Source organism: Salvelinus namaycush, chromosome 10, assembly GCF_016432855.1.
Source record: "Salvelinus namaycush isolate Seneca chromosome 10, SaNama_1.0, whole genome shotgun sequence".
Lineage (NCBI taxonomy): Eukaryota > Metazoa > Chordata > Actinopteri > Salmoniformes > Salmonidae > Salvelinus > Salvelinus namaycush.
The window spans coordinates 10,878,460-10,897,579 of NC_052316.1; the positions used below are offsets into that span (position 1 = coordinate 10,878,460).

The 19,120-nt window shown below is 40.6% G+C and overlaps 1 protein-coding gene across 1 annotated transcript; it reads right to left on the reverse strand.

Annotated features, from left to right (window-relative positions):
* Positions 1 to 5,699: 5,699 nt before the first annotated feature.
* On the reverse strand, positions 5,700 to 17,557 carry LOC120054665 (hippocampus abundant transcript 1 protein). The gene is made up of 12 exons (XM_039002193.1): positions 17,303 to 17,557; positions 16,532 to 16,627; positions 16,343 to 16,405; positions 16,126 to 16,253; positions 15,903 to 16,017; positions 15,439 to 15,657; positions 9,674 to 9,787; positions 9,276 to 9,347; positions 8,105 to 8,217; positions 7,902 to 7,999; positions 7,453 to 7,619; positions 5,700 to 7,119 (listed from the first exon to the last, which is right to left on the reverse strand). Exons 1-12 carry the CDS (start codon positions 17,381 to 17,383, stop codon positions 6,913 to 6,915), a joined length of 1,473 nt encoding a protein of 490 aa, XP_038858121.1. The 5' UTR covers positions 17,384 to 17,557; the 3' UTR covers positions 5,700 to 6,912.
* Between the last annotated feature and the right edge of the window lie 1,563 nt (positions 17,558 to 19,120).

Genomic DNA, 19,120 nt, shown 5'->3' on the forward strand with positions numbered 1-19,120 from the left:
CATGTACCTTATTATGTGACTTGTTCAGTACATTTTTACTCCTGAACTTATTTAGGCTTGCCATAAAAAAAGGGGGTTGAATACTTATTGACTCAAGATATTTCAGCTTTTCAATTTTAATTTGTAAAAAAAACTTTGACATTATGGGTGTGTATTGTGTGTAGGCCAGTGATAACAAATCTAAATTTTAATCAATTTTAAATTCACAACAAAATGTGAAAAAAGTCAAGGGGGTATGAGTACTTTCTGAAGGCACTGTATGATAATGTCAGCAGCTACTGGACAAAACACTCCAATGGTTCCCCAATTGTTAGTTTGATCAATTTGTGTTACGAAGTTGGTGCTTTTCTTGCTGTTTGATGTTTTTTTTTTAAAGGAAAATATTAAGTTATGGGTGGAAGTGAACACTTAAGCTGTGTTCGAATACCCATACTAACATACCGTATACTACCTACTCAATTTACGTCACAAATAGTGCGGTTAGTATGAGTATTCGAACACAACCTTAGTGTAGGATTTTGGGAATGCGTACTGTGGTCTCTGTATTTTAGGGAGATTGTACTATTTGAAGGTGTGTGAGAAATGCCTGTCTGACTTAATCACCGTTTCTGATATTGTGTGGATCCTGAAAACAAGTTTTAATAAATTTGAGGTGTAAAGATTTATTGGCTTTGCTGAGTGTTGTGGGTTATGTTCCCCAAGAATTCTGACACTCACTAGTTTGGCAAAATAAAGCCTTCAGTCTATAGGAGCTAAATAATTGTCGTCACCTGGAAGTATGGGAGAGATACAGGTTCATGTTGGAAATTCCCAGTCATTTTTCCCATGGGAATTCTTTTAATGGTGAAATATAAGGTCTGTATTATATAGCCCTACAGTTCATTTAAAATATGTAGTTAACTGAGTAACCATCTTTCCATTGACCATTGCTCAATGTTTTTGTCTCCAGAACTTGGAATGAATAGAGCTGGTCCTAAAATGCTTCTAATTTCCCATCCCAGTGAACAGAGGACATTGGAACCATTGGAATGTTTTCCACCCCTATTTCACACAATTCTTCCTACTGTCTTCGGAAGGTATGTGTTGTCAGGGGGACTGTAGTCCATGTGGCAAGTTTAGCTTGTGACCACCACCACTATTTTCAGTGTTCTACCCCTGACTAAAATGAAACCTCCGGAGTCACATTTCATCTAGGAACACTACTGACAAGGTATGAGCTCTATTGCTACTCTGTTACAAGATTTTCAAAGCAAAGAAGCTATTCCATCAATACAATAACATACACTGAGGACATGTATAAGGTATTTAGCACATGGGTTTACTTCATGCAAATTAGTCCAATTTAGTAGGTACTATTTAATTTGGCTGCGACCGCCCGGCAACAGGATTTGACCGTTTGTTACCTGACTACTACAGCTGTGCTCCCATCTGTTTTGAACTTATACATTGACTGTTGGTGCTTCCATGAACTTTACAGTCTATTTGGGGTGAGATGTATTTAATCCTTTTTGTCAATTATGTGAAAGTTATTTAGTACTTGCAGTTTGGCTTGATAAGGAATAAGAATTGAGGTCCAAATTGAAAAAAGGCTAATCATGTTGTCAATTATCATTATGAGGACCAATGCGTTTCCTTCTGCGGTGAACAAATCTAAGCAGATATGTTCCTGCCTCTGTCCTTGTCAAGCTCTATCTGTCTAATTGAGGAAGCAGTGAACAGGCAGACGGACTCCAGTCCTGTTTTGAGTTAAGGCTGTTTTGGGAGCTGCATTTGATCAGGGTCACCATGACCGGGGTGGCAGTGGCACCGTCATCTCTATCAAGTCCCTTTGGGAGACTAGAATTAAGAAAACTAAACCAGACATGCAGAAGCAACCAGATCAAAGGGCCGGTGTAGGTAGGTGAGTGATGTTTATCCTTTATCATTTTATGGAATATTGAATACCCATAGGTTCAAAAGCCAATAGGCTTAAAGGGATACTTCAGGATTTTGGCAATGAAGACCTTTATCTACTTCCCCAGAGTCAGCTAAACTTAAATACCATTTTTATGTCTGCGTGCAGCTTGAAGGAAGTTGCAAACTAGCGTTAGCGCAATTGCTAACAAGCATTAGGGCAATGACTGGATGTCTATGGTATCCGCTAGCATGCTAGTAGTTTTTTTAAAATCCTCAGCAATCTACACACAATACCCCATAATGACAAAGCGAAAACATGTTAGACATTTTTGAAAATATATTAAAAGAAGAAATACCTTATTTGCATAAGTAAAAATCATTTCAAATTCCTTATATTGAGCAAACCAGACGGCACAATTTTCTTGTTTTTTAAATTTACGGTTAGCCAGGGGCGCTTCAACACCCCAACATAATTTACAAATGAAGCATTTGTGCTTAGTGAATCCGCCAGATCAGGGAGTAGGGATGACCAAGGATGTTCTCTTGATAAGTGTGTAAATTGGACCATTTTCCTGTCCTGCTAAGCATTCAAAATGCTGATGATACTGTTATTTATTGTTGTGCCTCATCGTTGACAAAAGCTATCCAGAACTTGCAAACTGCTTTTTATACGGTACAGTTGAAGTCGGACGTTTACATACACTTAGGTTGGAGTCATTAAAACTAGTTTTTCAACCACTCCACAAATTTCTTGTTAACAAACTATCGTTTTGGTAAGTCGGTTAGGGCATCCTCCTTGTGCGTGACACAAGTCATTTTTCCAACAATTCTTTACAGACAGATTATTTCACTTATAATTCACTGTATCACAATTCCAGTGGGTCAGAAGTTTACATACACTAAGTTGACTGTGACTTTAAAAAACTTTCAGAAAATGATGTCATGGCTTTAGAAGCTTCTGATAGGCTAATTGACATCATCTGAGTTAATTGGAGTTGTACCCGTGGATTTATTTCAAGGCCTACCTTCAAACTCAGTGCCTCTTTGCTTCATGGGAAAATCAAAAGAAATCAGCCAAGACCTCAGAAAAAAAATTGTAGACCTCCACAAGTCTGTTTCATCATTGGGAGCAATTTCCAAATACCTGAAGGTACCACGTTCATCTGTACAAACAATAGTACACAAGTATAAACACCATGGGACCACGCAGCCGTCATACCGCTCAGGAAGGAGAAGTGTTCTGTCTCCTAGAGATGAACGTACTTTGGTGCGAAAAGTGCAAATCAATCCCAGAACAACAGCAAAGGACCTTGTGAAGATGCTGGAGGAAACGGGTACGAAAGTATCTATATCCACAATAAAACGAGTCATATATCGACATAACCTGAAAGGCCGCTCAATAAGGAAGAAACCCGGAAGAAAGAAGAAAACCGCCATATAAAAGCCAGACTTCGGTTTGCAACTGCACATGGGGACAAATATCGTACCTTTTGAAGAAATGTCCTCTGGTCTGATGAAACAAAAATAGAACTGTTTGGCCATAATGACCATCGTTATGTTTAGAGGAAAAAGGGGGAGGCTTGCAATTCGAAGAACACCATCCCAACCGTGAAGCACGGGGGTGGCAGCATCATGTAGTGGGGGTGCTTTGCTGCAGGAGGGACTGGTGCACTTCACAAAATAGATGGCATCACGAGGAGAGAAAACTATGTGGAATATTGAAGCAACATCAAATGGCTTAAGGACAACAAAGTCAAGGTATTGGAGTGGCCATCACAAAGCCCTGACCTCAATCCTATTAAATTTGTGGGCAGAACTGAAAAAGCATGAGTGAGCAAGGAGGCCTACAAACCTGACTCAGTTACACCAGCTCTGTCAGGAGGAATGGGCCAAAATTCACCCAACTTATTGTGGGAAGCTTGAGGAAGGCTACCCGAAACGTTTGACCCACGTTAAAAAATTTAAAGGCAATGCTACCAAATACTAATTGAGTGTTTGTAAACTTCTGACCTACTGGTATTGTGATGAAAGAAATAAAAGCTGAAATAAATCCTTCTCTCTACTATTATTCTGACATTTCACATTCTTAAAATAAAGTGGTGATCCTAACTGACCTAAGACAGGGAATTTGTACTAGGATTAAATGTCAGGAATTGTGAAAAACAGTTTAAATGTATTTGGCTAAGGTGTATGTAAACTTCCGGCTTCAACTGTACCTTGTGTCAATTGAAGCTTATCCGTAATGCTGACAAAACTAAACCAATTGTGTTTTCTAAAGCAAGAAATAGAACCTTTCACTTATTACTACCCGTCAGGGCAATGAGATTGAAGCTGTAACCTCATATAAATATCTTGGAATTTTAATTGATGACGGCCTTTCTTTCAATTTGTATATTCAACAACTTACAAAAACATTGAAGCTGAAGTTGGTATTTTATTTTAGGAATAAGGCCTGTTTTTCATTTGAAGCCAGAAGGGGGCTAGTATCAGCTACATTTATGCCTATACTAGACTGGTGATATTTTATATATGAATGCTTCCGCTCAGTGTTTGAGATCAATTGACACCCTTTACCATGGAGCATTGAGATTTATTTTAAATTGCAAAACCGTTACGCACCACTGCACTTTATATACCAGGGTTGGCTGGCCTTCTCTAGTTCATCGCAGGCTCAGTCACTGGTATACTTTTATTTACAAAGCCATTTGGGGTACACTACGATTTTATTTTGACATTTTTATTGTTCGGAAATGTTGTGGGTACTCTCTTCGTTCGCAGGACTTTATCCTGCTAACTGTTCCAAATGTCCGAACGGAATTTGGCAAAAGGGCTTTTATGTACTCTGCGCCATCAGCTTGGAATGCCTTACGAAATACTTTTAAACTGGAAGAATTTGTTCCGATTGGTATTTTTAAAAACATTGAAGGATTTTGAGGCTGATTCCTATACCTGTCAATATTTTTTATTTGCTGTTTTATGATTTTGTTATTCTCGTGTGAATTTTTTTTTTTTTTACTAGATTACCTGTAGTTGTTCATGTCTGTCTGTAATTGTGTAATGACTTTGGTGCTGCCTATCTTGGCCAGGAATCTCTTGAAAATGAGATTTCAAATCTCAATGAGCCCTTCCTGGTTAAATAAATTGTTTAAAATACTCAAGCCCTGGTCCAAATGACACTTGAGCCAGTGTGAAAACATTCTTAATAGTGTTTCCCAAGAAAAGCTGCCATTTGTTTACATTGTGCAACCATTTGAGAAGTTACCCTTTTCAATGGTTAACGTGCTCATCACCAGCTCATTGAAGTGTTTTGCTGTGTAAAAACTGTACCTATGGGTGTATGAAATAAATCATTGTGTGTGTATATATATATTTTTTAATTCTCTGTATATTGAAGTTCTGTTTTCCGAAAATGTCAGTGGTCAAGCCTCTGATCAACTGCAATTAAATCTGTTGGTTTGTCATCTTTAAACAGAAGTTGCATCTTGTGGATCTCCTCAAATAGTTGCATTGCCAAATCAAGCTTATAGAACCATTTGAAGACAAACTAGAAATATAGTTCGACGTTGAACTTTTTCTTGGTGAAATAACTGTCCATCACACATGTTAATTACAGCCTGCTGCCCAACACAGCAAAGCATGCAAAACTATATCGATAAGTGTGTACCCTATCAGATAGTGTACAATAAAAGGCTGTGGGTGGAACCCTAAAATGGATTGACTACGAGATTCATCATACTGGTATCTCATGTTTGGCTTTAGCTCAATGATCCCTTTACCTAAGTTTCCCAACCATAAATCCACCATCCATCAAAATATTCCACTTTATTGAAATGCATGGTTGTATACTTACTGTATATTTACAAGGTCAGTCAACAAATGTAATATTGAAAATAAAAGGCAGCAAAACAATGACAATACATGGAAAAGAAAAAGACTGCATACAGTATTTCAAGAAATTGCTGTTTTACAGAACACCAACTCATAAATAGCTAGAGCAAACTTTCATGATTCAATATGTACTTTTGGTATTTGGTCAATAAGCAAGTTAAAACGAGAACATATTTTGTTTGTACAAGTGAAAAGTTTTTTTTAAGAAGGCCACGAGATGGATCTACGGATTCCGTAACTATGCAACGCGTTGTCTGACATAGGATGTCCTTCGTGTAAATTAGATATTTTTTTAAAGGCAAACCCTTCTTGTATGATCATTTTCTGTAACTGTACGATCCATACATGTCAGGGACTTGGCCGTGTACATGAACAAATGAGAATAAAAGACAAAATATCAAGCCAATCTGTCACATTCTGTGATGTCAAAGAGAAAGCAGGGGTTGATACGATATCTCCTTGTGGTCCCGCCAAAAAGTATCCCACCCCAATTGAGGCACCAGTCAGTCTGAAGAAGTGGTAGTAGGAATTCATATAGGCAGCAGTTCGATATAAGCGTCAAAACAAAGGTGCTTTAAAAATTCAGCTGTACCATTCCAAGTCCATCGCGTCTTCACATTCCGTGGTTAGTTTGTGGATTAAGGCTTTTTTATGCAGAGATCTGGGGAAATTTCAAGTGGATTTCCGATTCAGCCCCGCATTGTCATTTTCTCACACACAGTTCAGTAAAGCTGAAGGCCCAGCTCTAGAGGACTAACCAGTCTTTTTGATGCTTCTTTTTCTTTCTAGGTTGTTTTTATTGTGCAGAGACTCCCTCTTCTGATTGTGGAACACACTGTGTTCAGAAACAGCCCAACAGGTATGTCCCTGAGTTGAGCTTTGCCCTGTCCAATATCATCCAAACAGTTGAAGAAAAAGTAAAAGTTTGAGGGAAAACAAAAATGAATAAATATAAGCCATTGCAAATAGTGCCTTTGGATAGAACTTTCTTTAAAAAAACATACTCCTATGTATACATATATAGTTGTAACTCTTAATATAGCTTTTTGATTGTTTACTACACATGAGCTATCTTGCTTTGTGTGGTTTTGAAGAGGGGGGAGTCAGGCCCGAGTAGCCAGGTCTGTGTTACACATTTGTGTCCTGCAGTAGGGGCTCTTTGGCCTCCCCGGGCGGCTGCGGGCTGTGGGGGTGCCCGTGGGGCGAGCTGTGCTTCTTCCAGCTGCCAGGCCGGGGGCCCAGATGGGGGTGCTCTGGTATGAAGAGGGCCACCAAGAGTGCTAGCAGCACTGAGCATGCTCCGAAGAGAAATGGTGGGCCAGGAATGATGGACGTCTGAGGAGAGGAGGCGGGAATAAAAGGTACAAGAGAATTTGACTAAATTAGGAAAATGCTTAACAAATCAAGGTTGTACAAAGCATATTCAAAAACAGTCACGTAAATACTTGGTAACTAGTTAATGTTAAATAGTGGCCACAAACCTCTAAGATTGCATAGTGCCTAAATAATGATAGCCACTTTAAAGACAGCAATAGAGCCTTGTTGAACTGCTTGGTCACTTTTGAGGAGCTATGCTGGCTGTTGAACTCCACCCAAATTCAAGCCTCGTCGGGTTCAGGCTGCGTATCAAACTAGGAGGAGGAGAAAAGGTTGGGGCTGGGGGCTAACCTGTGGGAGGTGCTGAAGGTGGGGTTGAGTGTGGACCGGAGTGTCCTGGCTGCCGTCTGGGGGCGCATCCAGCTCCACGTGGAAGATGTAGAAGATGAAGCCGTAGAGTGCCGGCCCCAGGCCGTTACACAGACCCCGGATCCCCGTCACCATCCCCTGGCCCACCCCTGTGGGATGAGCGCCAAAATGAATTTCATATTAGTTGGATTTTATTAAACTTTTAATTCACAAGGTAAGTTAAAGGGATAGTTCTGCAAAAGTACATATTTATTTCCTTACCTTGAAAAGCGGTCTATGGCTAAGCATTAACTGGTTTCAAGGTAAGGGAAAAAAATAAGTCATTTTGATTAACTGCCCCTTTAACAGAACGATTTCTCATTTGCATTTATGCCCCGGCCAAAAGACAAATCAAAGAAAGTTGCAAAATAAAGTTATAACTAAGTACAAACCTTGTTGGTCTGGCTCAGCGGTGCGGGAAACCAACGCACTGATTGCTGGGAAAGTGATACTTGACATGGCTGCTACAGCCCCTGCTGCCCACATCATCCTGTAGAGATGAGAGAAAACAGAAAGATAGTCACTTTAAAGTGACTATCACTGAACTGAATGATCAGATGCGTTCAATGGTGTGAGTCGCCTTGAAAAAGCTTACCATGGCTCGGAGCCAAACCCATACCAGGCGAGCTGCAGTATCTGGAACCCAAGGCCGAGCAAGATGGTGTTCTTATTCCCGATGGAACGCATGAGTAAACTCAATACTACAGTCTTACAAAGGGAACAAAAAAGGACATAATTAGAAACACTTTATTGGAATGTTCATAGTGCCTATAATAAAAGTTCTTGTTATATGGCCAAACCAAAGGTCGTTATAACATGGCAGAGAATGGAATAACTATATAGATATATACTACATGACCAAAAGTATGTGGACACCTGCTTGTCTAACATCTCATTCCAAAATCATGGGTATTAATATATGATAACAGCCTCCACTCTTCTGGGAAGGCTTTCAACTAGATGTTGGAACATTGCTGCGGGGACTTACTTCCACTCAGCCACAAGATCATTAGTGAGGTCGGGCAATGATGTTGGGCGATTAGGCCTGGCTTCGCAGTCGGCGTTCCAATTCATCCCAAAGGTGTTCGATGGAGTTGAGGTCAGGGCTCTGTACAAGCCAGTCAAGTTCTTCCACACCAATCTCAACAAACCATATCTGTATGGACCTCAGTTTGTGCACGGGGGGCATTGTCATGCTGAAACAGCAAAGGGCCTTCACCAAACTGTAGCCACAAAGTTGGAAGCTTGGCATTGCGCATGGTGATCTTAGGCTTGTGTGCGGCTGCTCGGCCATGGAAACCTATTTCATGAAGCCCCCGAAGAACAGTTCTTGTGCTGACGTTGCTTCCAGAGGCAGTTTGGAACTCGGTAGTGAGTGTTGCAATCGAGGAAAGAATATGTTTACGTGCTACAGCACTCGGTGGTACTGTTCTGTGAGCTTGTGAGGCCTACCACTTCGCGGCTGAGCCGTTGTTGCTCCGCGACGGTACCACTTCACAATAACAGCAGCTCTAGCAGGGCAGAAATTTGACGAACTGACTTGTATGACGGTGCCACATTGAATGTCACTGAGTTCTTCAGTAAGGCCATTCTACTGCCAATGTTTGTCTACGGCGATTGCATGGCTGTGTGCTCGATTCTATACACCTGTTGTGGCTGAAATAGCCGAATCTACTAATTTGAAGGGGTGTCCACATACTTTTGTGTGTGTGTGTGTGAGAGATATATACACAAATATAATGTAATGATAGTTAATGACAACGAACCTGTGCAATGATTGAAAGCAGTCCTAGAACAGCTATGAAAGCTGCAACATTTTCAGGTGAAAATCCCATAATCTGAAAAAAGGGAGAGCGAAAATCTGATCGTACTGCCCGTGAGACAAAATGAGTATGCCTATCATCAAGGAAAGAAAATGATTTAGCTATATACAGGCCTAGCTGTGAGCAGCAAAGAACAGGGGTCCAAGCAAAATATGATAACTTGGTTGTATACTTTGAATGAGCTACATAGTCAAACCCCCTCGACAAGTCTACCAAATTATATTCTGACTATGAAGGGGACTTGACCTCAGCTACATTGATAATGGAAATAGGGGGATGGGCTGACATCTGACGCGCATCTCACACGTCTGTTTATATATTTGACAGTATACATAGCCGACCTGTCGTAAGTAGAGGAAGAAGCTGGAGTACTGGCCAGCCTCGGGGAGATAGGACAGGAACACTGTTATACAGATGAGCAGCACAGTGGAATCCTGGCCCACTTTCCTTAGAGACTGGAGACAGAAAGAAAAAGGGTTAGGACGGTAGGTGATAACAAGTGTTAACGATATGATGTGCAAGAAGACCCAACCACTCCTCATGGCGGAAAGAAGGCCTATTGTGAGAACTTGGTCACAACCCAAGAGAGTAAACTAGAGAAGTAGAGTTACAAAACAGCTGTGGTCTGCTTCGGAGAGTCAGGAGATCTAGAATTACACCAACACATAACTACCTACAACAGGGGTTCCCACACACCCCCCATATGGGGCGCCAACGTTTCGTGGCGGTTTGCGGGACCTTCCTTGATTTGGGGGGGGAAATACTTTTTCTACAATTGTTTATACAGATCTAAAACTACGCATAAATCCACGATGCTTTAGGATAGAAACAAGTGGTGAAATGCAAGAGTAAGACGCAATTCTGGTGCACGTGGGAATATCGTTGGTTTGTCTCTATGACATTCATAAGCTGAGCTACGACCTTCTAAAATGCTCGGGAAGTAATCTTATACAATGCGTGACTGTTGCCATCAACTGATCGAATCACTTTCCGGAAAAAATTATATTATGTATAATTACATTGAGGGTTGATATACATTATAATAAACCAATATTTTCCTTATCCATTATTATCATAATTAAATAGGCTACCACATGAGTCTTATTAAAATACGTACAATTGCAGGAAATTAGCTTCAAAACAACACTTTTCTAAGGTAATTAAACAATGTCAAGCTGGTGTTTTATTTAATAATATAGGCCACCTTAATAAACAATAAATATTTTAAAAAAGCCTCCCCCCTTTTTTATTTGTGAAAAAGGTGGCACTGAGGAACAAAGGTTGGGAACCCCTGACCTACAAACATCCCATACTGTATTGTTATGCTACAATATCAGTGACTAGGTTCCCTGGATCGATCATCATAACACACTTACATTTATTAACACAATCTTGATATTATCTTCGCAGCGCCTTCAGAAACTATACATACCCCTCAACTTATTCCACATTTTGTTGTGTTACAGCCTGAATTCAAAATTGAATAAATTGATGCAATACCCCACAATGACAAAGTCAAAACATGTTTCGAATTTGTAGCAAATTTTTGGAAAATGAAATACAGAAATATCTCATTTACATAATGATTTACACCCCTAAGTCAATACTTTGTAGGAGTACCTTTGGCAGCAATTACAGTCTTTCTGAGTAAGTCTTTAAGAGCTTTCCACACCTGGATTGAGCAACATTTGCCCATTATTCTTTTAAAAATTCTTCAAGCTCTGTCAAATTGGTTGTTGATCATTGCTAGACAACCATTTTAAGGTCTTGCCATAGATTTTCAAGCAGATTTAAGTCATAACTTTAACTCGGCTACCCAGGAACATTCACTGTCTTCTTGGTAAGCAACCCCAGTGTAGATTTGGCCTTGTGTTTTAAGTTATTGTCCTGCTGAAAAGGTGAATTCATCTTCCAGTGTCTGGTGGAAAGCAGACTGAACCAGGTTTTCCTCTAGGATTTTACCTGTGCTTAGCTCAATTCCATTTATTTTATAACCTGAAAAACTCCCCAGTCCGTAACGTTTACAAGCATACCTATAACATGATGCAGCCACCACTATGCTTGCAAATATGGAGAGTTGTACTCAGTAATGAGTTGTATTTTCCCCCAAACATAACACTTTCTATTCAGGACAAAAAGTAGATTTCTTTGCCACATTTATTCCCAGTATTACTTCTGTGCATTGTCGAAAACAGGATGCATATTCTGTACAGGCTTCCTTTTCATTCTGTCAATTACGTTAGTATTGTAGAGTAACTACAATGTTGTTGATTCACCATGAAACTCTAAGTGTTTTTTTAAGTCACCATTGGCCTCATGGTGAAATCCCTGACGCCTGTATCTTTGAAGTGACTGGGTGTATTGATACTAGAGGTTGACCGATTACGATTTTTCAATGCCGATACCGATTAATCGGACGATTTAAAAAAATATATGTATTTGTAATAATGACAATTACAACAATACTGAATGAACACTTATTTTAACTTAATATAATACATCAATAAAATCAATTTAGCCTCAAATAAATAATAAAACATGTTCAATTTGGTTTAAATAATGCAAAAACAAAGTGTTGGAGAAGAAAGTCAAAGTGAAATATGTGCCATGTAAAAAAGCTAACGTTTAAGTTCCTTGCTCAGAACATATGAAAGCTGGTGGTTCCTTTTAACATGAGTCTTCAATATTCTCAGGTAAGAAGTTTTAGGTTGTAGTTGCTATAGGAATTATAGGACTATTTCTCTCTATACGATTTCTATTTCATATACCTTTGACTATTGGATGTTCTTATAGGCACTTTATTATTGCCAGTGTAACAGTATAGCTTCCGTCCCTCTCCTCACCCCTACCTGGGCTCGAACCAGGAACACATCAACAACAGCCACCCTCGAAGCAGCGTTACCCATGCAGAGCAAGGGGAACAACCACTCCAAGTCTCAGAGCGAGTGACGTTTGAAACGCTATTAGCGCGCACTCCGCTAACTAGCTAGCCATTTCACATCGGTTACACCAGCCTAATCTCAGGAGTTGATAGGCATAAACAGCTCAATGCTTGAAGCACAGCAAAGAGTTGCTGGCAAAACGCACGAAAGTGCTGTTTGAATTAATGCTTACGAGCCTGCTGGTGCTTACCACCGCTCAGTCAGACTGCTCTATCAAATCATAGACTTAATTATAACATAATAACACACAGAAATACGAGCCTTAGGTCATTAATATGGTAGAATCCGGAAACTATCATCTCGAAAACAAGACGTTTATTCTTTCAGTGAAATACGGAACCGTTCCGTATTTAATCTAACGGGTGGCATCCATAAGTCTAAATATTCCTGTTACATTGCACAACCTTCAATGTTATGTCATAATTACGTAAAATTCTGGCAAATTAGGCGGCCCAAACTGTTGCATATACACTGACTCTGCGTGCAATGAACGCAAGAGAAGTGACACAATTTCACCTGGTTAATATTGCCTGCTAACCTGGATTTCTTTTATCTAAATATGCAGGTTTAAAAAATATATACTTCTGTGTATTGATTTTAAGAAATGCATTGATGTTTATGGTTAGGTACAGTCGTGCAACGATTGTGCTTTTTCGCAAATGCGCTTTTGTTAAATTTGTTAGGAAGAAATAGTCTTCACAGTTCGCAACGAGTCATGTTAGCAGGCAATATTAACTAAATATGCAGGTTTAAAAATATATACTTGTGTATTGATTTTAAGAAAGGCATTGATGTTTATGGTTAGGTACACATTGGAGCAACGACTGTCCTTTTTCGCATCGATTATATGCAACGCAGGACACGCTAGATAAACTAGTAATATCATCAACCATGTGTAGTTAACTAGTGATTATGATTGATTGATTGTTTTTTATAAGATAAGTTTAATGCTAGCTAGCAACTTACCTTGGCTTCTTACGGCATTCGTTTAACAGGCAGTTTCCTCGTGGAGTGCAATGTAAATCAGGTGGTTAGAGCGTTGGACTAGTTAACTGTAAGGTTGCAAGATTGAATCCCAGAGCTGACAAGGTAAAAATCTGTCATTATGCCCCTGAACAAGGCAGTTAACCCAACGTTCCTAGGCCGTCATTGAAAATAAGAATGTGTTCTTAACTGACTTGCCTAGTTAAATAAAGGTGTAAATTATTTTTAAAATTATAATAATAATAAATACATTTTAAAAATCGGCCAAATCGGAGTCCAGAAATACCGATTTCCGATTGTTATGAAAACTTGAAATCGGCCCTAATTAATCGGCCATTCCAATGAATCGGTCGACCTCTAATTGATACACCATCCAAAGTTTAACAACTTCACCATGCTCAAAAGGATAATAAATGTCTGCTTTTCATTTTTTTACCCATCTACCAATAGGTGCTCTTCTTTGCGAGGCACTTGAAACTCCCCCTGGTCTTTGTGGTTGAATCTGTATTTGAAATTCACTGCTCGACTGAGGGACCTTACAGATAATTCTATGTGTGGGGTACAGAGATGAGGTAGTCATGTTAAACACTATCATTGCACACAGAGTCCATGCAACTTATCATTTGACTTAAGCACATTTTTACTCCTGAACGTATTTAGGCTCGCCATAACAAAAGGAGTTGAATACTTATTGACTCAAGACATTTCAGCTTTAAAGCTACAATATGTCATTTTTGGGGCGACCCGACCAAATTCACATAGAAATCTGTGATATAAATCTGTCAATCGTATCGAAAGCAAGTCTAAGAAGTGGTAGATCTACAATGATTATCTCCACAATGACTACTTGTTTTGTCAAACTGAAATTAGACAAACTATTCGAATTTTAGCAACCAGGAAATGGTGGAGCAAGTTCTACATATTGCATCTTTACATTTTTGTAAAAATGTAGAAAAACATAATTCTACTTTGACAGTGACCAAACAAAATCTCAATTGAATCAGGCTGTAATAAGAAAATATGGAAAAAGTCAAGGGGTGTGAATACTTTCTGAAGACACTAAGTACCCTGCAATCATCATTGCTTTTTCATGTGATGTTGATGTATTTCAGCGACACGTCAGCCTTCGCCCCTCAACATTGCCTGAGGCAGACCTGTTTCGTTGTGCCATGAGTAGCTGCTGTACATTGTGGCATGTAGCTTTAACTGTTGTTGTACAGCAATATAGAGGATTATGAAAGGTTAATTGTTCCCCTATTTGGCCTCTGTCTAACAGCCTGTTGAACTCCCTCCCCCTTTTACACACACACACACACACACCACCGTGGCCCCTTCAAACAACCCGCCTTAGGGGAAGTTCAGATTTGGCTGACAAAGACCACATCCTGGTCTAAACGCGCCATGAATGTTTGTTCCTTATCCTGGGTAAATCCAATTGTGTTGATCAAATATTATTATATTATATTATAATATATTATTATTATATTATTAGTGATAGAGCTATTGTAGGGAAATGGGAAGACTGAAGAGGACCACTTGTAACACGAGTAGCTAGTTGAAAGTGTCAACACAAAAACAGATGCTATAATGTTTCCCCAAGGGGAACCATGGGTGTCAGTCTGGGGGGGCGAGGGGGGGGGGGGGGGCGGCAAGGTCTTGCAGCACAGCCCTCTTTCAATCATAAACAATACCTGCCTCCACCCCCCGCCACCAATTACATTGATACCATTGTCCCTTCCAGCATTTGAAAACAGACACACGTTACCCCTATAACCTTTTGGATTTCTAAATGACCCCAACAGCAGCAGTCAGGAGGACTATGATGCAACAGAAATTAAAAATGTCCATATTCCGCCTCGGTCTCTTTGAGACCCACCAAATTTCTAGCTGCTACCACTGATCATAGTGCCAAAGTGAAGCACACATTTTCAAGAGGTTTGAGAATGTTTCCCTAACAAGCCAATATATTTGTATATTGGTAGACTAACCCTTCACTTCTTGAATTCAAATGTAATTTGCCATACAGCTTAGCCTACACTAAGCCTGCACTCTGAAGAGAAGGTAACTGCATCTCATCTGCCTAATCCAAATCATTTTGCGTTCTGAAAGCACACTAATAATGGCTACACAAAATAATAACACCAACTGACTTGAGTCTTTAGAGGTGAACAGGTACTCACAGCAAAGGGGTCGGCTTGTTCCCAGGAGATGGGAGCCCCCCAGGACGCTGGCCTCATCTTCTCAGGCAGAGACTCGGGCACGGCCACCAGGATAAAGCAGATGTCCAGCATAGCGATGGCCGAGGCCAGCACCACCACCAGGCCGTCCCCGTACACACGGCCCAAGTAGGCGCCAATGGCCGGGCTCGTCACCAAGCTAGCAGCAAAGGTGGCCGACACCTAACGAACAAGAGTAGACAAGGTTTACTACTGCCAAGCTCTGGTACTACCACTCTTTGAATGAAATTGTGGTTCCAGTTAGTTTTTTTTGCACATAATTTCTGCTTTGTTTAAGTGGGACAAATCTGCAAATAGGTTCTGAATGATGTACTATTTTAGCACAGAACCACAAATCCCTGAATCAAAAAAAGGTGTTATGGTAAACAAGATTAGAAGAAACTGTGTAGGTAATGTTCGATACACACCAGTCCATAGGCCATGCTGCGCTCATGCTCCTGCGTGATGTCAGCCACATAGGCAAAGACCACAGAGAATGTAACAGCGAACACACCGGACACCGAGATAACTGCAAAGTACCACCTGAAACCCGAGGCAGGATATGGCACTCAGTTAATAATACACTTGTTTCAGCTTTTAAAATGGTGATCTCAGTAACTATGAACTCGCTCTGGTTGGGAGCCATCGTACCACGGGCTTATCTTCATCAGTGGAATGGGAGCGCAGGTGAAGAAAACGGTGAGCAGGAGAAAAGACTTCCGGCCCCACACATCAGACAGGGCACCAATCAGCGGAGCACTCAGGAAAGACAGCAGGCCCTGTAATACAACAAGACATCACCCACAAAATTTGTAACAGATTTGAAAGATAATTGTTCAAAATAATAGCACATGTTCAAACACCATACCTTTACCCCCTGGATCAAGCCATTCATCAGAAACGTATGCTTCGGGAACGTCTCATGTAGGACCTGGATTGGAAGGGGACAGGGACAGAGAGTGGAGACTGTTAATTGGAGAAGGTCTTCAACATAGTTTCATCAGCAGCCAACAAATCATACTGTATTAAATAATAGGTCATAAACAAGACAACATACCACCAAAGTGGGTGCTGTAAGCAGGCCCCAGGCAAAAAATTCCAAAAAGATGACAATTACAGCATGGTACACGCTGGGAGCTCCGAAACCTTGTGCCTGGTGAACAGAGTGGAATAACTATGTAAGTATGTCAACAAGAAACAAGTAATACTCAACTGTCTTACTTTCAAAGAAGATATATTAAAAGGTCAACTCAGCAATAAGTCACCATAATACACAGTGGGGCATCTTCCTGCTTACACAGAATTCATAATTGACACTAGAGCCAGTAGCGGTGTTGCAGTCTTCGCAAATTTCACTTTAGTTGTTGTTGATTTCAGTAAGTAGGAATTTAGCTAGCTACCATATTACTGAATAACTATCATCATCTAACTAAACAAACAGCTAGCTAGAAAGCTTGCCCATAGTTATGGAACTCTATTAGCCTAGACACCTTTTTAACAATAGTGTTTAAAGTTACTTCACTAGCTAGTCAGCTAGCTAATACTTGTCCATCTCAGATGGCATCTAGCTAAATTACTGTCAAAGATACTGATATGCTAGCTAACTTAGCTAGCTAGTGCCACACATCTGGTGCTAGCCAGCCAACTAGCTAACGTTAGCTATGTTGTTTTTGAGAGGACTATGAAGAGGCATATGATGAACTTCCCGGACGCTAGCAAGCAGGATCTAGCTAGCTCGCGAAATGTGACATATTGTAGACATACCACATGCTGCTAGTTAATCTCAAGAAATACGATGGCAAATACTGTCATTTGGGTGGAAACTCACCGTTCCTCCATCCTTGATAATAATTTTTTTCGCCAGCAGGAGACTGCGATTCGCCCGTTTCTTCTTTTTGCTCTGTGTCATATTACCATTCTAGTTCTTCGTTTAATAAGAATCTATTTATTAAGGAATTTCAGAAAATAAACTATTTAAATCAGATTGTCGGAAAAGAAACTGAAATACCTCAGAATAAATCTATTTTTCAAACTAAAAGGGTTGTTTCGTCCCATTCACTCAACCACCGCCATCTTTGCAAAAACATTGTTAAAACGTAATGACGTCACATCATACGATATTCTTTCTGACATCCGTGTACCTGCGAGGACGGGTACTGGTATGACTTATTTTTGAAAAGTTACTACATCTCAGTGTACATTTAATTAGAGAATAGTAGAAAAATCTGCAGACCATGTCTGCATTACATTTCTACTTTACTCTCATGTATTAAGCACTACAGTATTCCCCCTCACTCTAGAACCCTGCACGAACAAAGACCCCATAGGTGTCACAGGATCTTCCTGAAATCATCAAATCAAATGTATTTATAAAGCCCTTCTTACATCAGCTGATATCTCAAAGTGCTGTACAGAAACCCAGCCTAAAACACCAAACAGCAAGCAATGCAGGTGTAGAAGCACGGTGGCTAGGAAAAACTCCCTAGAAAGGCCAAAACCTAGGAAGAAACCTAGAGAGGAACCAGGCTATGAGGGGTGGCCAGTCCTCCTCTGGCTGTGCCGTGTGGAGATTATAACAGAACATGGCCAAGATGTTCATAAATGACCAGCATGGTCAAATAATAATAATCACAGTAGTTGTCGCGGGTGCAACAAGTCAGCACTTCAGGAGTAAATGTCAGTTGGCTTTTCATAGCCGATCATTAAGAGTATCTCTACCGCTCCTGCTGTCTCTAGAGAGTTGAAAACAGCAGGTCCGGGAGAGGTAGCACGTCCGGTGAACAGGTCAGGGTTCCATAGCCGCAGGCAGAACAGTTGAAACTGGAGCAGCAGCACGGCCAGGTGGACTGGGGACAACAAGGAGTCATCATGCCAGGTAGTCCTGAGGCATGGTCCTAGGATGATATTATATTAGGATGATCATCTCGTCATTACATACAGATCTCTGGTGTAAATGGGAAGGTGCACACAGCACAGAAAGAGACGAGACCCGAAAGACAACATGAGAACAAGAAGAAAGAGAGAAAGAGAGAATTAGAGAGAGCATACTTAAATTCACACAGGACACCGGATAAGACAGGAGAAGTCTTATCCCTAGCCCCCCGACACAAACTACTGCAGCATAAATACTGGAGGCTGAGAAAGGAGGGGTCAGGAGACACTGTGGCCCCATCCGATGATACCCCCGGATAGGGCCAAACAGGCAGGATATAACCCCACCCACTTTGCCAAAGCACAGCCCCCACACCACTAGAGGGATATCTTCAACCACCAACTTACCATCCTGAGACAAGGCCGAGTAAAGCCCACAAAGATCTCCGCCACGGCACAACCCAAGGGGGGGCGCCAACCCTGAATGCCCTGAATGCATCCTATACTACATCCTATCCTAGTATCTAGCTGCAGCTCTGGAGTCGCGCCTCCTGTCCCTAAAACCCGCCTATCAAATCAAATTTGATTGTACACATATTTAGCCGATGTTATTGCGGGTGTAGCGAAATGCTTATTGTTCCTAGCTCCAACAGTGCAGTAGTATCTGTCACTAAACATATTATTCTGTACGTAAATCCGTGCCACTCCATTTAGTATGATATGCTACCTTACGTTAGGTTACATTACATTAGGCTATTGATGGAATAGCTGTCGT